Here is an 18,726-nt window from a genome sequence, read left to right as displayed (position 1 = left end):
AAAGACTTTTAATAATAATAATAATAATAACAATAATAATAATAAACATTAATTTTCTACCTTAATTTTCTATGACAATATCCTTTTCTTTATAAAAGAGAACATTGTTGTATTTAAATATGAACCATCTAATTAAATTTTTTGTATGATAACTAAATCTTGCAATATAAAATATCTTGTTGTTTTTCGTATTTTTCAATTTGAGTAATATGAATTTCATATTAGGTACTTGAGCAAATCTAATTTATTTTTAAGACCATTAAGGACATATTATTGTTACACGATATTTGAGTAAAAATCAACATATATTCTACTATATATATCGAAGTTTTGACAAGGCATTAAGAATGACATAATTTTTATTTATTTATTACGTTAGCTAAATGGGATTAATATTTATTATTTTAAGAGCTTATGGTTTTATAAAATTTTATTTTATAACTCAATCCCATAAATTAATATTATTTACGTAATTTATTTTTAATTATTATATTCATCAGCATGAATACACGCGCGCGTACTCTAATACTAGTATATATTTAAAAGGATAACAAACTAACCTTAAAAAAATTATGAACATATGAAAATGCATTCGACAGCCTTTTATATTTGAAATCAATTTAACCTTAAATTTTTTATTTTATCCTTAACGATATATTATTATAATCACAAAAATTTTATGGCATCTTTAAGGCCACGAGTTCCATAGTATTTTTTTAACTCTATGTCCAGTAAATTATGCATGTATGTCACATATAAATTGAAAGCGCGAGAAAATTATGGAAGAAAAATTCAATTTCGTGATAAATTATTTTGGAATAAATATTTCTGATACAAACAAGGACGAAGTTACAGCCTATCAAAGATGGTCATTTGACCACCCTTTGTCATTTGATTATATCATGTATATAAATAAAATATTAAATTTTAAAGGTATATAACATATATTGAACACCCTTTATCGATTTTTTTTTTTACTTTTAAAAGTTTAAACAACCTTAGAAAAATTGTTAGCTTTGACACACAGCCCACTACATACAAATACAACAATAATAAAAATGTTATAATAAGATATTTTCAAATAAGGAGTGAAATTAGGGCAGTTGCAAGAAAGATATGAAAAGGACACCCATATTAATTAATTATTATTAGGTGGTCCATCGCCCGTACGTGTTTCTCCACTCAAAATACAAATACGGTATACTACTAGCAGTGCAGCAGCAGTAGTACCAATAACCTATCTTTTTGCTACCCCACTTCTAGTCCCCTACCACCCCCGACTGCCATATGTACATCAACATAATATAGATATATAACCTTATTACTCTCCCTCTCTCTTTTCATATTGATCTTTCTCTTTCTAACAAAGCTGTTTTTTTTTAAGGTTTGGTTTATCCTCTGCTCTTCTCTCTGTCTTTGTAAGCATTGTGCATTAACGTTGTTCTTTCTTAATGGTTTCATGACTAGTGTATCTTGAAGCGAAAAGTCTCTTGGGTTTTACACTGTTTGTATGTTTCATGAGTACTACTGTATCTGTTTCGCCTATTGCTTTTGTTTTTTTTCCTCGTTATTTCGTCTCTTGCTTTGCTCTCTCTGTAAGTCTGTTTAAACTCGTTGTTTTTTGAGATCTTTGGGTCATAATGACCTTTAATGCATGTATATATAAATGTATATATTAGTCTACGAGATGGTTTGTTGCTTCGTCTTCCCTTCTGAAGTCCAATGTTCTTTTTCTTTTCAAAATCTGTATCTTCATATATCTTTTTACATTTAGCCATTGGAAGAAGCTAGGTTTTCCGTTTTTGGTAAAAAGGATTTTACTCACTCTGTTTTTTTTTTTTTGTGGTTTCTTGCTAATGGGGTTTTGAGGGAGGGTGTTTTTATGGGTAATAATGACAATGTATATATGTATGCATATATTGTATGTATATATGTATGTATGAGTCTATATATGAGATGGTTTGTTGCTTCGTCTTCTCATGAAGTTCAATGCCTGTTCATATATCCTTTTACAGTAACTCATTGGAATAAGTTCCGTTTTTCCGTTTTGGGTAAAAGGGTTTTGAAATCGAACAGGTATCATTATGGGCAGTCTCCTTGTTTTATTGTTTATGTTTTCTTGAGCCATTGTCCATTGGTATGTCTTAATTCGTTAGCAAAAAAGGAAAACTTTAGTCTTTAATACAGCTGTTATTTAGTCTCTTTGGTTTCTTTGAACTTTTAATTGTGTGCTAATTACATTACTTTATTACTAGTAGTAGTTGTAAAAGTTGTGCTCATTTACTCGTAAAAGTTGTGCTCATTTACTCGTAAAAGTTGTCTCCTTATCCTATAGGAGATTAGGAGATATATTTGTACACTGATTTAATTTTGCATATAAGTAAAGACAAGAATATTGTACTATCCATTACTTGCAAAAGAGAGGAAACTTTTGCAGGGATTCTTGGGGTCTGCTTTTACCACTCTTTAAATTTTAAAAACTGAGGTATCTACTCTCTCTCTATATATACGGAGTATATATATATATATATATATATATATATATATATATATATATATATATGTGTGTGTGTGTGTGTGTGTAGTATAACATGGATGTTGTTTGTGTTGAGTTTTCTTTGCTCTCTGCATATGTACTGTTTCTGGGGTATGCATGTATAAGATGCTCATGAAATTGATTTTTTGCTAGCTTATTTGCTTTGATTCATATACATTAATTTCCCCGTTTCAATTTAGACGAGGTAGTTTGATTCGGCACGGAGTTTAAGAAAAAAAAAGATTTTTGAAACTTGTGGTCTTAAAAGCTTAAGGAGCAAAAACTTTATGGACCATAACATTTGTGTGGTTATAAAAGTTTATCGTTAATGGTAAAATGGATAAAATAAAGGGTTTAAACTTAAATTATTTATAAATTTAAAAATATGTTAGACTGAAAAGAAAAATACCAGTATAATCTGAAAGGAGGGAGTACATTATTTTAATTTTGCCTTTTGTATCAGTGTTTGTCTCTGCTATCTGCATGTTCAGTGTGTGTGCGTATGTGTGTCTTTTTTAGTCAACCTCTTGCTCTGAATCTGTTTGCCCAAAATGGAAATCTTTGCTCTTTTTGGTCTATAGCAACTTCCATATTCCAGCTATTCAACTTTTTATTCTGAAGAGAAATACTCCTAGTTTGTTTTCTTTGTATAAATTAAAGGGAAAATATGCTCCTTATACTTGTCCCCAAAATGTGAGTTTCCATTCAACCTTTAGGGTGTCATTTTGAATTTATTTTTTCCTTAATAAATGACATGTTGGAGGAATTATTTTCACATTCCAAAAGGCTTAAAAATGATCAAAAAGTGATTAAATAATTAGTGGCGAAGTTATAAAATTCAATAAGGGTGTTCAAACCTTTGCTAGTGGATTATGTAATGATGTTCAAAGTCTATTTTTAATCAATAACAAATAATATTTTAATTTATACAGAGTATAATTTTCCGACGAAGAACAATTAATTGACCACCCTTGGTGAACTTAGCTTCGCCCCTGTAGATAATACATGTCTTGTTATTAATTAGTTGTATTAATGGGAATACTAATCTTTTTTCTTTTCTTATTCTTTTATCTTTTTTCTTCTCTTCCTCTTTCCTCTTTTCTTCTTCAGATATCTTTCCTCCATTTTTGCCCATCTGCTTACGTTGAGTTACCAGATGGGAACAACTAGTACTCAATTATGAACAAAAATAGTACCCAATTTACTTATAGACTAACAAAATAAAAACTTGGAGTCTTAATATCACCTCATTTTTTCAATTCATCTCTTTAAAATTACAAGTTATGCCACACACACTATCAGCATTCACGTCAAGATTACACCTCACAACCAAAATCTCTCTTCATTCTCCAATTTTGTTGGAGTAATGCTTCTTTATCTTATTAACCCAAAAATATATTTTTTTGCTTATTAATGGACGAGACCCACATAAAATTGCAGATGAAATAATTCAACAAGAACAAAAGAGTATGCAGATTCTTTGAGTTGCAGGTATTCAAGCGCTCAACAATGTTCTTTTCAGGGAATATTATTTTGGATTTCTTTGGGAAATTTTTACGGTGGAATGAAATTAAATGAAATGGAATAAACGGGTTATGGTAAGTATTTGGGTATATTAGGTAAAATATTACTATCTTAATTAATTATATTATTAGACTAATAATCATTTTAAAATAAAATTTATTATGTGGCATCATCAGAGGGCGAGTATATGCCACACACAACATACACACAACATACATCCTGGGAGAGGGGTTAGGAAGGAGGAACTAAATTTAATTTGGACAAGTACATGGAGTAAAATCTACGGGGCAAGTACAGGGAGCAACATATGTATTTTCCCTAAATTAAACTATTAGTCATGCTTAAATTGAAGTTGCTTTCACTAATCATGAAAAAAAAAATCCAACTCTAGAAAAAATATATTTTAGTTCTTTTTGCAAAGTGAAGAGGCATGTTCTGATTTTTGAATTTATATTGACTTTTCTGCAGAAGCCTAAGGTCTAACTTTACAACTCTCTGACGTTCCACCATTAATTAAGTCTTCAGGTATATCCTAATTTACTTGAACTCTTTAGAGAGAGTTGAATGTATGATTTATATGAAGTACTATTTGTTGAATAACACGTGAAGACATATTTTTGAGTTTGTTTATGTAGAGAAGTAGCATTGGAAATAAAGATGTATTAGGAAGACTGAGTGAGTGCTATGGAATCTTTTTACTATTTAGAAAAGTAAAAAAAATGTTGGGACAACCAAGAATTTCAGGAATTAAGTAAAAATTTGGAGGGGGGGGAGGGGGGGGGGGGGGGGGAGTAGCTGCTTATAGGGGAGTGTATATGTGCAACCATATGCATGTGCGTGTGTTTAGATTGCTAAACTATTTGTATTTTGCTTGTATATATATATGCTTGTGTTTGTCTCTGTGGTAATATGTGCTGGAGTGTGGATCTTGATTCTTGTGTATTAGCTATCTTAGTTGAAGAGGGATTATTTCAGGAATTATAAGATCTTAAAATGTTAAGTACCATGTTTGTATGCATGTATGACTTCACGTGCTCTATGAATTATGTGGTTGCTTCTTCATGTTGAGATGGAGCCTTTTCTGTCTGCAAATCCCTTATAATTTCTGGAGTTTTATTGTATTTTGTGGTTTAATCTTTTCCCTTAATTCCCCTTTTTCTGAAAGATGAATACTGTTAGTATCTCATCTGAATCTTCATGTTACCAGAATATTATATTACTTTATTTTTTCTTGTGTTTTTTACTGGAAAATGAATACTGAGAACCATTCGCAACATGTTCTATTGAGATTTTATAGTCGTCGCTCAAGATTTATTGCAGTTAATGTCCTGACAGCTAGATGATAATATCTGTAATATGGTTTTCAAACTTTGTTGGTTGTGTGCCACCCTTTAACCAAATGTAGATATCTTTATATGATCAACCATAAAGGGTACAACTTTTGTACTTTTCTGTTGGTTTACTGGTAGGTAATAGTTTGTTACTCATGTTTGAATGTCCTTCTATATTCCCATTTCATTTCAGATCAAGGCCCTCTGTTTTAATAACTTGCATTCAACATACTAGGCCATTTATTTTAGGATTCATGCATGATCTTTTCAGTTGGCTAAGTGGAATAAATACGTGCATTTCTTTGGTCTATTTATGTGCCTCTATGTGTCTGTGCATTACTTGTATGCTGAGCTTTTCTTTCTTTCTTCTCAAATTCTGTTACTTTTTAAAGCTGTGTGTGATTATATTTTTATAGCCACAAACTGCAGCATGTCTGAATCTACAGACGAAAATTTAGTCCTGTTGTGATATGTTCTGTTAAGATTACATGATGTTACAACTGTATCATATCATTCATTTGACAAACTGACAGGATATATTATATCTTACTGGTTTATTCGCACCAGAAAGATGAAACATCATTTTATAAAGCTATGACACATAAAATTCCATTAGTCTTGTTTTTTTAGCTTCTCACTGAACAAATTACTGAATTAGGTTGGTCGTTAGAATGGCTTCTTCAAAAGGTGAAGCTACAACAACAAAACCAAGCCGTGTTCCTATGGCTCGACTAGGGATTGGATCAAAAGGGCAAAAGATTCGTCTACTCACCAACCATTTTAAAGTAGGGATGACCAACTCTGATGGATACTTCTTCCATTATAGTGTAAGCTCTCATCTGCTTATAATGCATTCAATTTCTTTGTGCTAAAGTACAATGTGAAATGCTGTGTTTGGCTTGATTAAATTTCAAAGTGAACTGAAAAAATATTGATTATTATTGCCTCAGGTTGCTCTAAATTATGAAGATGGAAATCCTGTAGAGGCAAAAGGCATAGGACGAAAAATTCTGGACAAGGTGCAACAAACATATGCATTGGAGCTAGCCGGCAAAGATTTTGCCTATGATGGTGAGAAGAGCCTGTTTACAATTGGTGCATTACCTCACAACAAACTTGAGTTTACTGTTGTGTTGGAGGATCTCTCTTCTTCTTCTAGGTGCAGTATTGAATTTCTTTTTGCATTTTACAATAAACGATTTTGGTTTTTTAAAAACCAATTTTATGTATCAACTAAACTTTTGCTTCATGTGTACAGAAGCACTACTCGAGGTGGAAGTCTTGAAGGGAGCCCCGGTGAGGCTGATAAAAAAAGGTCAAAGAGGCAGCCACGGTCAAAGGCATATAAAGTGGTAATTAAGTATGCTGCAAAAATACCAATGCAAGCAATTACAAATGCACTCCGGGGACAAGACTCTGAACAGTATCAAGAGGCAGTGAGAGTGCTTGACATAGTTTTGAGGCAGCATGCTGCCAAACGGTATGGAGTTGCTTCTTTCTCTGCCTTGACAACTTATTCTGGTTATCTAAAACTCAATTTTTTTTGTTTTGTTACAGGGGCTGCCTGATTGTGCGACAATCTTTTTATCATGATGAGCCAAGAAACTTCACTGAGCTTGGTGGAGGAGTTTTAGGATGCAGGGGTTTCCATTCAAGTTTCCGGGTCACTCAGGGAGGCCTATCATTGAACATGGGTAAATTGTTAACCAGAAAAATCACTGCATTTTCTCACCTCCCCCAAATCATTATCGTATAATGTTTGAGCTTGCAGATGCATCAACAACAATGATTGTGCAGCCAGGGCCAGTGGTAGACTTCCTTCTGGCAAATCAAAATGCTAGAGATCCTTACCAGATTGACTGGTCCAAGGTAATTTATTACTCATTCTCTTTTCCTTCTTTGCAGCAGTTGCATTTCAATTTTTGTATTTGCTCCTCTATCCCAGGCCAAGAAGATGCTCAAGAGTCTGAGAATCAAGGCCAGCCCCTCAAATAGGGAATACAAAATCACCGGCCTCACTGAAAAGCCTTGCAAAGAGCAGACGTCAGTTTGTTTGTTCATTATGAATCCATTTTTCTTTTCTCCACATTTTGTGGACTGATTTGCTTTAGAGCACGCAAAGATTTAATCTCAGTTGTTTTGTGTTTCAGTTTCACATTGAAGCAGAAAAGTGGAAATGGTATGGCTGGGGAAGAGAAAGAGGTTGAGCTGACTGTTTATGAATATTTCACTCATCATCGCCATATTCCTTTGAATTATTCTGGAGATTTTCCTTGTATAAACGTTGGGAAACCCAAACATCCAACTTTTATTCCTCTTGAGGTACTATAGACAATTTACACCTAATATGTGCAGCTTTTAATGTTTGTGACCTCACAGTTTTCCTTTCTGCCTTGTCAGCTTTGCCACCTGGTGTCTCTGCAACGCTATACCAAGGCGCTGTCCAATCTACAAAGGGCTTCCCTGGTAGAAAAATCCCGACAGAAGCCCCAAGAAAGAATGAGAACATTGAGTGATGTAAGCTCTAGAATCAATTGTAGCCTGTTCTAATTTCATACGAGCTATGCATTTCACTATCATGTAAAACTTGCAGGCTCTAAAGACCAGCAACTATAAGGCTGACCCTCTTCTTGGATCTGCTGGAATTTCGATCAGTGATCAGTTTACTCAAGTTGAAGGTCGTATCTTGCCAACTCCAAAGGTGAGCATGATCGATGTTCAATTTCCTGCTGTTGTTTCTCTTTTGTCATCTTTAATTGCTAGAAGTTTCTCAGGTTGGCACTTTAGATTAGAGAATTTGTGTTTGTACGCAATGTCTGACAAGAATGGACATTTTTTATTTCTTGTTCTACAGTTGAAGGTAGGCAGAGATCAAGACTTGTTTCCTAGAAATGGAAGGTGGAATTTTAACCAGAAGGTAGGGGTATCTTGCTTAACAATATTACTTTCTCTGTTGACTTATCAATGCTAGTCCTTTGATTTTGGAGTCTTACCAACACAGCAATTGGTTGAACCGAGCAAACTTGAGCGTTGGGCAGTTGTGAACTTCTCTGCCCGTTGTGATGTCCGTAAGCTTTGTATGGATCTACAAAGGTGTGGGCAACAAAAAGGAATTGTGAGTACCTTTCCAACTCTAGAGTGCATGTATATATACACATATATAATCATATTTCTGCATCATTAACGTGTTCCATCATCTATGTAGTCCATCAGTAAACCATTTGATCATATCTTTGAGGAGAATCCGCAGTTCAGACGCAATCCTGCTCCTGTGAGAGTTGAGAAGATGCTAGAAGCAGTGAAATCAAAACTTCCATCTCCGCCTCAGTTCCTTCTCTGCATACTTCCAGAGAGGAAGAATTCTGACCTTTATGGTTGTTGCCTTAGAGCCGACCAATCTTGGTTTCTCTGAAATTTACATTTAAAGTTTTATATAATAATGGCTGGAATCTCTTTTTTAATTGTCTCTTTTTTGGTAATTTTCCATGTTGAAGGCCCCTGGAAGAGAAGGAATTTATCCGATCTTGGAATTGTTACACAATGTATTGCTCCAACAAAGATCAACGATCAGTACCTTACCAATGTGCTCTTGAAAATCAATGCAAAGGCAAGTTTGAATTGGCAAAAGGTTTTCACTCCAACTATTTACTGACTCCTGATTGATTAATAAACACCTCTTCCATGTGTGGTGCTTCTTTGCACAGCTGGGTGGTATGAATTCCTTTTTGGCTATGGAGCTTTCCCCTGTACTACCTCAGATTTCAAAAGTCCCCACAATCATTATCGGAATGGATGTCTCTCATGGCTCACCTGGACGAGCAGACATTCCATCCATTGCAGCGGTACTCAAAGATAATGTTGCTCATTTTATATCGCTTACTTATCTCTAAGTCTTAGATGGTGCTGACTCTGTGGATTTGAGATTATCAGGTGGTCAGTTCTAGACAATGGCCCCTTATTTCGCGCTATCGAGCAGCTGTTCGTACTCAGTCACCAAAGCTGGAAATGATAGACTCTCTGTACAAAAAAGTATCAGATACTCAAGATGATGGCCTTATCAGGTAGTTTCTGACACAATGTTGTTGTCCGTGTTTAGATGTTTATATTTACCATGCCGTGCTGATTTTAATTGATACTAGAGTACTCTCTATGTAAGTATATCGAATGCCCCCATGTTTTGTTGCTTAAGAAGTTTGTCCTGTATACAGGGAGCTGCTGGTGGACTTCTACTCAAGTTCTAACAAAGTGAAACCCGAGCATATTATAATTTTCAGGTATAATTTCTAGAAAGCAAGTTAAGAGAACTGATTCAATCTTGTATCATTTACTCAAATGCAGTTCTGTGAATCTGGAACTAGAAATTGTTGTACTTTTCAACTCCATATCCACATTTTGTGCAAGTTCCCCAGTTCATCACAACCTTTTTTCCCCTTCTCAAGTAGACTTGAAGCAAAATATAAAAACAAAGGAAGATATTACTTCTGAGGGCTTTAATTCTTATGTACTTTCACTATGCTTTCAGTACAAGCTCTCTGATTTAGGGCTATATTGATTTTTGCAACATCTAACTTAAGGATAGTCTTCACACTACCACATGATGTATATTTTATGGTTTCTTCTTCTCATTCCTGCACATTAAAATTTTATATAGTTGCTAATGATTAAGCTGTCATGGATGTTAACAGGGACGGAGTGAGTGAGTCCCAGTTCAACCTAGTCATAAACATTGAGCTCGATCAGATTATCGAGGTTTGAATATGCAGTAACTGCAACTTAGTTTTTCCATGACACCTATTCTTTTCCTGATCACTAAATATGACCATATTCTCTAGGCCTGCAACCATCTGGATGAGAATTGGTTTCCAAAGTTCACAGTCGTTGTTGCACAAAAGAACCACCACACAAAGTTTTTCCAGACTAACTCACCTGATAATGTTCTTCCTGGTTTGTACTTTTAGCTACCTAGTTTGTGTTATTACTGGAGTATAATTTGATTGACTCGTTCTGTATAAACTTCCTTTGAAATATCTTTCTATGCAGGGACTGTGATCGACAATGCAATTTGCCATCCTAAGAACAACGACTTCTACATGTGTGCTCATGCTGGGCCTATTGTGAGTTTTGTAAAATCCCTTGTTTGAGTCTGCTCTATGATTCATATTAATTGCTTCTATTCTATGATGAGCTTCTGTCATCTTTGTGCTATTAAGGGAACAACACGACCGACTCACTACCATGTCCTGCATGATGAAATTGGATTTTCAGCAGATGACATGCAAGAGCTGGTCCATTCACTATCATATGTGTAAGTAAACAGTCTCCTTCTATGAGTTGATGTTATTTGTTGTTCAAATCCTTCTTTGAGAGATTTTATTCATCTTTTCTACTGTACTACAGGTATCAGAGAAGTACTACAGCCATCTCTGTTGGTAAGAAAATCATTTGTGTTTTACTAGTATTGCTTTTTCAGGAATTATGATTCTTTACTGGCTTGAAAGGTGTAAAATATAGAATATCATCACATACTACTCCTAATACTGATCTGATGAACAATTTTGTTTTTTCTTAATACGTTTCGCGCAGTTGCACCTATATGTTATGCCCACTTGGCAGCAGCACAGATGTCACAGTTTATCAAGTTTGATGAACTGTCAGAGACCTCATCGAGCCACGGTGGAGTTACAGCAGTTGGTGGTGGTGCGGTTCCCGCATTGCCTCGGCTTCACAGGAATGTGCGCAGTTCTATGTTTTTCTGCTAAGTCTTACATTTGGAGAAAAAACTAAATTAAGGGAAACTTTTAGTTCTGTAATACTAAATATTAGAACTTAGTATTAGTGGAGGTCTGGATGCTTTTTGCCACCATTTCTCTAAGCCACTGTTGGTGTCTGGTTATATGTTGTGATGAATGCCAGAAATCAGTAAATCAAATATATCGTGCTTTGTCTCCCTTTAAGCCACTGCATTGGCTTTATTTGTATATCTGATCGACAAGGGAGAGGTTTTAGGGAACTTTAGTTTTGCATTTGCTGTTTAAACCTTTCGGTAAAACATTCGTCTATATGAGAGAGTTAACTTAGTTGCATCTTCTATTTATTATCTTTGCTAAATTCATGCTTTTTCCTTCGTTGTGGTTTCACCTCTGGTGTTATTTCTAGCCACATGTTGTATAGTTTTTTCAACTGCAAATAACAAATTTTAAGAGAAGATTGATTATTTAATCATTTACGAGAAAAATCTCTTAATTAATTGAAAAAAAGGAAAAATTCGACAATCATTTATAACAAAGTTTATTGCCTATACGTGCATCATTACGCCTTGGACTAGGGGCGGACAAAACACAAAGAGCACCATTATATCGTTGGTTTGGAAAGTAAGGGTGTGTATGGTATAACGGAAAATGTTTTTCGTGAAAAATATTTTCTTGAAAAACAAGTATTAATCTTACTTATCTTCCGGTGTTTGGTACGCAAGTTAAGCAAAATAACTTCTCAATTATTCATAAATAATTTAGATACAATAAACACGAAGCCATAAACTTTCGCACCGACAATCTTCTTAACCCATAAATTTGATTAACTTCTGAACCGCTAAACTTTCGAACCCGTAAACTCTATAATTTCTAAACCCGCAAACTTCCAAACACATAAACCTCTAAATTCATAACTTTGGAACTCGTAAAATTTTGAACCTGTAAACCGAAAAAATTACAAAACCAGCACTGAAAATATTTTTTTAAAAAAAATTGCCACGGGGTGGGGGCTGAATGGTGCAGAAAAACGAAAAAACATAAAACAAAAAAATTGAAAATAAAAATATTTTTTTGCGGGGAAAAAAAAGAAAAAACAGAAAACAAAAAATTGAAAATACAAAAAAAAAAAAATTGTGGGGAAAAAAAGAAAAAACAGAAAAACAAATTTGAAAATACAAAAAAATAATATATTTTTTGGCGGGGGTGGTGCAGAAAAACGAAAAAAACAAAAAATTAAGAAGTACAAAAAAGGTAATAAAAAAAAATGCGGGGGGTGGGGGGAGGAGGGCGGTGACGGAAAAGAAAAAAAACTGAAATCTAAAAAAAAAAAAAAAATTGGAGGGAGGGCGGGGTAGGCAAGAGAAGGGGAGGGGTTATATGTGAGAGTATGTGTAGTTTTTGGAAAATATTTTCTTAACTTTTTCTAGGGAATCATTTTACTCCAATTTCAAAAAAATGTGATATCTAGGAAAATATTTTTCAAATTATTTTGTGCAACCAAGCAGGGCAAAATGGAAAAACATTTTCCGTCGTACCAAACACACCCCAAGTTGATAGTTATTTGTATAGAACATAGTGAGGGACTACAATAATGTTGTTTTACTTAATTTAGATCAAGTATTGATGCCTTGCTTCACCTTTTCCAGTACAGTTGGTAAACCACAGCAAAAAAAAAAGAAGGTAAGGCGCATTAAGGAACATCAACGAGGCTCCAGTAACTCAACTACAAATTTCCTTGTTGCAACTAGCAAAAAGACCGTCTCTGAGCCTTAGACGATAATTGGTGGAGAATTCATCAATGCAAGAGGAAGCAAAAACCACATTACAATGGCCATAATTACAACTATTAAAATAATAGTTCACCAACATACCAAGCTTTCTTCATTTAAGGTTTAGGGAACAAAATTTTTGTATACTCCATGGGCTGTAGTAGTGCTTTAATTCCTTCTACCTTTGTTACGCCTTGTAGCTACTTTTGTCCACCCGTCTTCGTCCACTTCAGCAGGCTGCTGCTTCATCACAGGCTCATCAACTACCATACCCTGGCCCAAATTTGACTGTGTTTCCACGGAATCAATCGCCATATCTGATGAATTGTTAACCAAGTTCTCATTCCCATCATCACTACTGTCGTCGTCATCGCTAGCACCCTAGAAAGTTTTGCAAAGTAAGCAATAAAACAAATTATCACTGGACAACATTCTCCAATTACAAAAAAGTTGCATAACGGGAGCAAAATTCAAGAGCAACAGTTTCAATTTACGGCACTTTTCCCTTGGGGTCGACAAAATGAGTGAAAGAAACCAAAGACACTCAGAAAGAAAAAGGGAGACTGTCCTTAAATGCAGATGTTCATACTTGCTAACTTTGTGGTGCAAAAGGCTGATGTATATGATGTAGACAAAGCTAGAATTTCTCAGCTCCTTATATTGAATAAGATAAGGAATTGAGTTTTTGCCTCTTTTGTACAGTACACATTCAGCATCTTCCTACTGTTGCTTTACACTTAATGAACAAAATGATTACCTTATCAGAAAGAATTCATATACTGGACCTTAACTAATTTGGGATTGAAGAGTAGTTGATTGATTGATATACTAGCACGTTCCAGTAACGTGCACCTCCCACCAACCATTTCAGCTAGGAAAATGGAGGAATACAGCGTTGTGCTTGTTATCTTATAAAACGGTTGAATATATTAGGTTTCTCATTCTTCTCAAGTTCCTACTTCCTAAGAACAATTAGCAAAAGTACACCGTGCATAATTACCTTCATCTCATACAGTTAACATTATCCAATACCTGAATTACCCAAGCTTCATTTGTACTAAATATGAATTAAGGCCTATATTACTTCCACACAAGTAACTCATCCGAAATACTAGTTCTTCTTCATCACTTTTTTTTATGCATATGATAGGATACAGCAAAGTAGTAGGCGATCAACAGAAAAAAAATTTAGCGATCACAGAGGAAAAAACATATACTGCCCATAACAAAGGGGATGCTTACTTGTCTGACATAAGTAGCAGGTATCCTTCCAACATTTGTTTCTCTTAGCAGTTTGATTGAATTGAAATTGCCTTCCAGGCACTCTTCATGCATAAACATCAATTTTTCTGCTACCTGAAAGAAAACACCAATATTAATTGTTAGGGAAGCATACATCAGATCTCACTCCAAAGCCTTACAGAAATGCATGATTACATGGACAATAAATTCTCCAATCACCGTAAACAACATAATTTAGAAAGGACAAATTACCATTTTAGTCCTTATATTCTAAAATTGTACTTCTGCCTAACAGGAACAGTACAACAGTTTGGTCAAAATTCAAGATAACAATAACAAATAGAAAATATCAAAGAAAAAGCCCCTGCCCCTTTCCTGATCTTCTTTTTTGTTCGTTTGATGCCTCCTTGTACAAAGGTTAGAGGATGGAAGCGAAGAGAATGGGACAGAACTTCTCATCCCAGATAAAAAAAGAGAGAATGGGACAGAACTACGGAGAACTGGGAAATGGCTGCCTGAAGGGATGCGGGGTACCGCAAAGGGGAGGGCAAACCACAAACATGCTTCTTCAAGTTGTGGACAAAACTATCAATTGATTCCCAGAATTCATTTATATCTTCCCATGAGATATCCGTAGCAAGTTATTACTAAGCCTTCTAAGCTTTATTATTACAGGTAAAAATAACACATCATGATATTCTGTGGACGTCTATCTCATTTTTCATCAATTAAATGAGGTAAACACACTGAATTTAAGATATGGTTCTTAAGTCACCTTGATATTCCCAATTGGAATGGACAGTTTGGTTGTATGAAACAAAGCACCAGAGCAGCAATGAAGATTGGTTCTGAAGAGGATGCTAGTCATGCGATCAATTCCAAATTGAACTCATATCAGTATACTATTAATCTAATATTCTTTTTTTTTTTCCTACAAAACTAATCCATACTCCTAGCTTCCTTTTTTGGCCGAACACGAAATAGTAATTAGGCTTCTCTTTCGCATTCACCAAAAGAATTAAATTTGAAAGTGTAGTCAAATGCAATATCATAACCTTTAGCATAACCAAAAGGAGAGAATAGCATCAGAGTAAACATATTTGATTGATAATGACAAAAACCTTTACTGAGACCCCAAATTTGTTTTAATGACTTGTGCTACAATATAAATATCTACACACTTGAATCACACCAGAAGTTTGCACACAGCATATACTTGTCGAATTATTTCAGATCGGATGAGACGTACTTCAAAGCCTGATTATGTTTCTGGAAAATTAGAAGTGCTTACTTTTCAAAAGAAAGTACTTACAAGAAGTTTGTTTGAAATTTTCCAAAAACAGGCATAAAAACTGCTCCACTTAATTTCTTTGTCTATAAAAGTCATTCCCACGAATATTTTATGTTGTCTTGACACACGAATCAGCCGAGGGTCTATCGGAAACAGTCTCTCTGACCTCCCAGGGTAGGGGTAAGGATGCTTAAATCTTAGCCTCCCAGACCCCACTTGTGGGTTTTCGCTGGGCTGCTGCTGTTGTTGTTAACACAGGAAACAAAAATGATAAGGATTACAGGACAAGGAGTGGGCACCGTACCTCCTCAAGGCTGCCATCATTGACTTCAGTATTTAGAGATAACATGAACTCATCTAGAATCTCTTCTATATCATCCATATATACTTTTTCTGCATAAGAAAACAAGGATCAACCCACAAAACAATAAACGAAAAGCAAAGTTTTTAATCAAATACTAATAAAGAAGGGAGAAAACAAATATACATTAGCAGCTGGGAATGGATTTAATATGTTACTCCCTCCATTTCAATTGATGTGTTGCTTCTCTTTTTAGTTTGATCCAAAAAAAGTTGCCTCTTTTTATATTTAGTAAGTTATAAATTTCAGCATTTTCATTTTACCCTTGATGAAACTCTGAATGACATGCCAAGATCAAAGGATATTTCGAACTTAGTAAAACTAAAACACATAAATTGAGACGGAGGGAGTATTAATCATATGCTGAAGTACCTTTGGAATTTGTGAAAGCGGAAAATATGTCGAGATTGAGCTGATTGGATTTTTCACGAGAGCCACGGCCACCCCAGTCGTTCTCGATAGCCATCTGAAGGGCCGTCCATCTACCTAGCACTAACCCGATACCTTCCTGTAGCTGTGCAGCCGCCTCAGCCGTCAGCTGAGCTGATGCGTTGCCGTTGCCGTTGTCCATTCTGAACCAAAATAACAGCACAGAGAAAAAAGGGTTTTAGAAGATTAGTGGGAACAGATACAGAGAAATTATAAGTCACAATTAGGAGTTTAGTGTTCGTTGAGAAAACAAAAAACGAACTTACAGTCGAACAAAGGTTTTGGGAGCAGAGGCGCAGGTGGTGGTGTCTACTAGCGGAGTAAATTAGGGCTCGAATTTTGGCGGAATTTGGGTATAGAAAAAGAGAGAGAAAAGAAAAGAGCTTTTTCAAACTCCTTTTTCTTTTTTTGGTAATAACCTAAAAATGAAAATTAAATTTATTAAAGGAACAACACAAACTATTGTTGCCTATTCATTTGCCAACTACAAATGAGTAAACAACTTAAAATACACTCTTATTATGGTCGCCTGCTCCTTTAGAATTGTGTCCCATTTTTGTTGCATAAGATGTTTTATAGGTCACTAAATTAAGATAAACTTAAGTTAAGTAACCAAAAGATAAATTAAGGAATCATTTGAAGAAGATTATAGTAAAATAAATATTGATATGATAATAAATGATAAAGTGATTGTTATGTGGAAATTAATAGTGCATTTATTATTAACTTATATTATTTATTATTATTATATAGAATATTGATCACGCCCAACTATGCCTTAGAAAAAGGACTAAGCGGTCGTTGCAAATATAATCCGGTTTACAAGTCCGGAGTCGAATCCCACAGAGAACTAAGGCTTAGCTACAGCTGTTCAATATTGCAAAGAAACACAAGTTCGAATAATTTTCTAATTATAAAGATTATAATATTTATTTTTATCTAATTAACTAACAAATACTAGAAAGCACTAAAACTATCAATTAACATAGATGAAATTATAGACAAGACTAACGAGGTCTAGAGTTATGATTTTCCCAATTGTCAAAATCTTTTCCGCTATGTTTTCTACAAATTTGCCTAAGTCTTCTCTATCAACCATGAGCACTCTAACTGTCGTAACTCTCTCCCGAGCAATTACCACAATTTACTAGACATATTCTCCCGAATTACGCTAGCTAGCATTAAGCACAGCTCACTCAGATCGCACCAAGGTTTCGTTATCCCTAATCCCACCTTTAAACCTCCGTATTGATCCCTCATATACGTTCAGGAGTGATGTTGTTCAACAACTACCTAAATATGCACTCTCTCCCGAGTAATACATACTAAATAGGCACAGCTAATTGAGAGCCTTTCAATCAACCACAAGAATAATATAGTTGAACAAATAGAGAAAATACTACGACAAATCTATATTAACATAACAAGAAAATCATCCTTCAATAGGTTCCATCAAAACCCTAGATTAGAAAGCTAGCTACTCATACTCATATTAACAATATCTCAAATATTTTGCATAATTAAAATACAGAGTAAAGATGAAAAGATGTACAAATAGATGATTCTAACTCCAAAGGGGTTATTCCACCAGCTCTCCTTGCCTCTAGCTTCCCAAAAACGTGGCTGCTGATAGAACCCCTTTGGTTGCTGAAAACCACCCCCTTCCAAGTGGTGTTTTAGGTCTATTTATATGTGTAGAAGAAACCCTAAATGTGTGGGCCGGGTCCTAGTCAAAACCCGGAACGAATTAAGTCTTCAAAAACTCGGATTGGACCTGGCGTTAGGCTGGCCTCGCCAGGCTAAAACCTGGTCTCTCATTTTCACTGTTCTTGAGCACACTTTCAACGTTTAAGTACCCCTTTTGCTCTACTTTCATCTCCAATTCACCTACACATGAAATATACTCTCTTATGCACAAATAAAGTGTAATTTATCATTAAAGCATGTAAAATGCAAGGCACATAATGTACGAAACTATGGAATTATAGCCACACATCAATACCCCACACTTAAACATTGCTCGTCCTGGAGCAATCAAACTACACTTATGGATGCGGCCTTTTTAAGCAATTCTCCTAGCTCATTACACCAAGAATTTTTAAAATAGTTTAAGCACACAAGTGTGGCATCCTCGCCTCAAGATTCGACTCACAAATACCATGCCTTATTCACAATTCACTTACTTACTCTAACATGGATGTCAACAACATTACCTTTTCTTTATGAATCATGTGCCCTCACCCAATCAAAGAGATTAGTTCCACACACAATGAATTTTAAGACCGTAGGAACTCTATATAGGAAGAATTCACTCGCTCTCAGAAATAACATTCATATGCTACAAAAGATGCACCATAGGCTTGCCCGTAGTGTAATACTCTACTAATCGAGTTTATTCAGTCTAAGATCAAGTAGGACTTTCATTGGTTGTAATGTAGGTTGTGGGCCAGGTAGGATACATTTGGATATGAGTGACTACACCTCCCTTAAGCA

The 18,726-nt window shown here is 34.9% G+C and overlaps 2 protein-coding genes across 6 annotated transcripts; one reads left to right on the top strand and one right to left on the bottom strand.

The window, feature by feature from the left end:
• Nucleotides 1–1,348: 1,348 nt before the first annotated feature.
• LOC104087524 (protein argonaute 4A-like) lies at nt 1,349–11,481 on the top strand. 5 transcript variants are annotated; one of them, XM_009592026.4, is made up of 25 exons: nt 1,349–1,384; nt 2,438–2,485; nt 4,529–4,585; nt 6,050–6,218; nt 6,342–6,550; nt 6,650–6,871; nt 6,949–7,085; nt 7,163–7,260; nt 7,337–7,434; nt 7,542–7,713; nt 7,792–7,908; nt 7,985–8,092; nt 8,246–8,308; nt 8,393–8,506; nt 8,597–8,765; nt 8,886–8,998; nt 9,096–9,233; nt 9,322–9,452; nt 9,600–9,665; nt 10,077–10,140; nt 10,224–10,335; nt 10,432–10,505; nt 10,602–10,696; nt 10,789–10,820; nt 10,975–11,481. In XM_009592026.4, exons 4-25 carry the CDS (start codon nt 6,063–6,065, stop codon nt 11,148–11,150), a joined length of 2,664 nt encoding a protein of 887 aa, XP_009590321.2. In that variant the 5' UTR covers nt 1,349–1,384; nt 2,438–2,485; nt 4,529–4,585; nt 6,050–6,062; the 3' UTR covers nt 11,151–11,481. The 5 variants fall into 5 exon arrangements, with proteins under 5 accessions (XP_009590321.2, XP_070037735.1, XP_009590319.2 ...); XM_070181634.1 differs by lacking the exon at nt 1,349–1,384 and adding an exon at nt 3,977–4,027 and having other exon boundaries at nt 2,420–2,485; XM_009592024.4 differs by lacking the exons at nt 1,349–1,384; nt 2,438–2,485 and adding an exon at nt 3,610–4,027.
• A 1,375-nt stretch (nt 11,482–12,856) lies between these two features.
• Nucleotides 12,857–16,724, bottom strand: LOC104087526 (uncharacterized). The gene is made up of 5 exons (XM_009592030.4): nt 16,500–16,724; nt 16,177–16,376; nt 15,748–15,836; nt 14,153–14,266; nt 12,857–13,291 (listed from the first exon to the last, which is right to left on the bottom strand). The coding sequence occupies exons 2-5, from the start codon at nt 16,373–16,375 to the stop codon at nt 13,079–13,081; spliced, it is 615 nt and encodes a 204-aa protein (XP_009590325.1). The 5' UTR covers nt 16,376; nt 16,500–16,724; the 3' UTR covers nt 12,857–13,078.
• Nucleotides 16,725–18,726: the final 2,002 nt, after the last annotated feature.

Source organism: Nicotiana tomentosiformis, chromosome 1 (assembly GCF_000390325.3).
Source record: "Nicotiana tomentosiformis chromosome 1, ASM39032v3, whole genome shotgun sequence".
NCBI lineage: Eukaryota > Viridiplantae > Streptophyta > Magnoliopsida > Solanales > Solanaceae > Nicotiana > Nicotiana tomentosiformis.
This window is presented reverse-complemented; position numbering and strand designations above follow the sequence as displayed.

What these genes read in the sequence shown, in the direction of transcription:
- LOC104087526 (XM_009592030.4), bottom strand. Translation starts at nt 16,375, where the DNA reads ATGGACAACGGCAACGGCAACGCATCAGCTCAGCTGACGGCTGAGGCG. An exon ending in ATGATGGCAGCCTTGAGGAG is followed by an intron (nt 14,267 to 15,747) that starts GTACGGTGCCCA and finishes GTTTTCTTTCAG; the next exon opens with GTAGCAGAAAAATTGATGTT. An exon ending in CTGCTACTTATGTCAGACAA is followed by an intron (nt 13,292 to 14,152) that starts GTAAGCATCCCC and finishes AAAACTTTCTAG; the next exon opens with GGTGCTAGCGATGACGACGA.
- LOC104087524 (XM_009592026.4), top strand. Translation starts at nt 6,063, where the DNA reads ATGGCTTCTTCAAAAGGTGAAGCTACAACAACAAAACCAAGCCGTGTT. An exon ending in GATCTCTCTTCTTCTTCTAG is followed by an intron (nt 6,551 to 6,649) that starts GTGCAGTATTGA and finishes TCATGTGTACAG; the next exon opens with AAGCACTACTCGAGGTGGAA. An exon ending in TCTTGAAAATCAATGCAAAG is followed by an intron (nt 8,999 to 9,095) that starts GCAAGTTTGAAT and finishes TTCTTTGCACAG; the next exon opens with CTGGGTGGTATGAATTCCTT.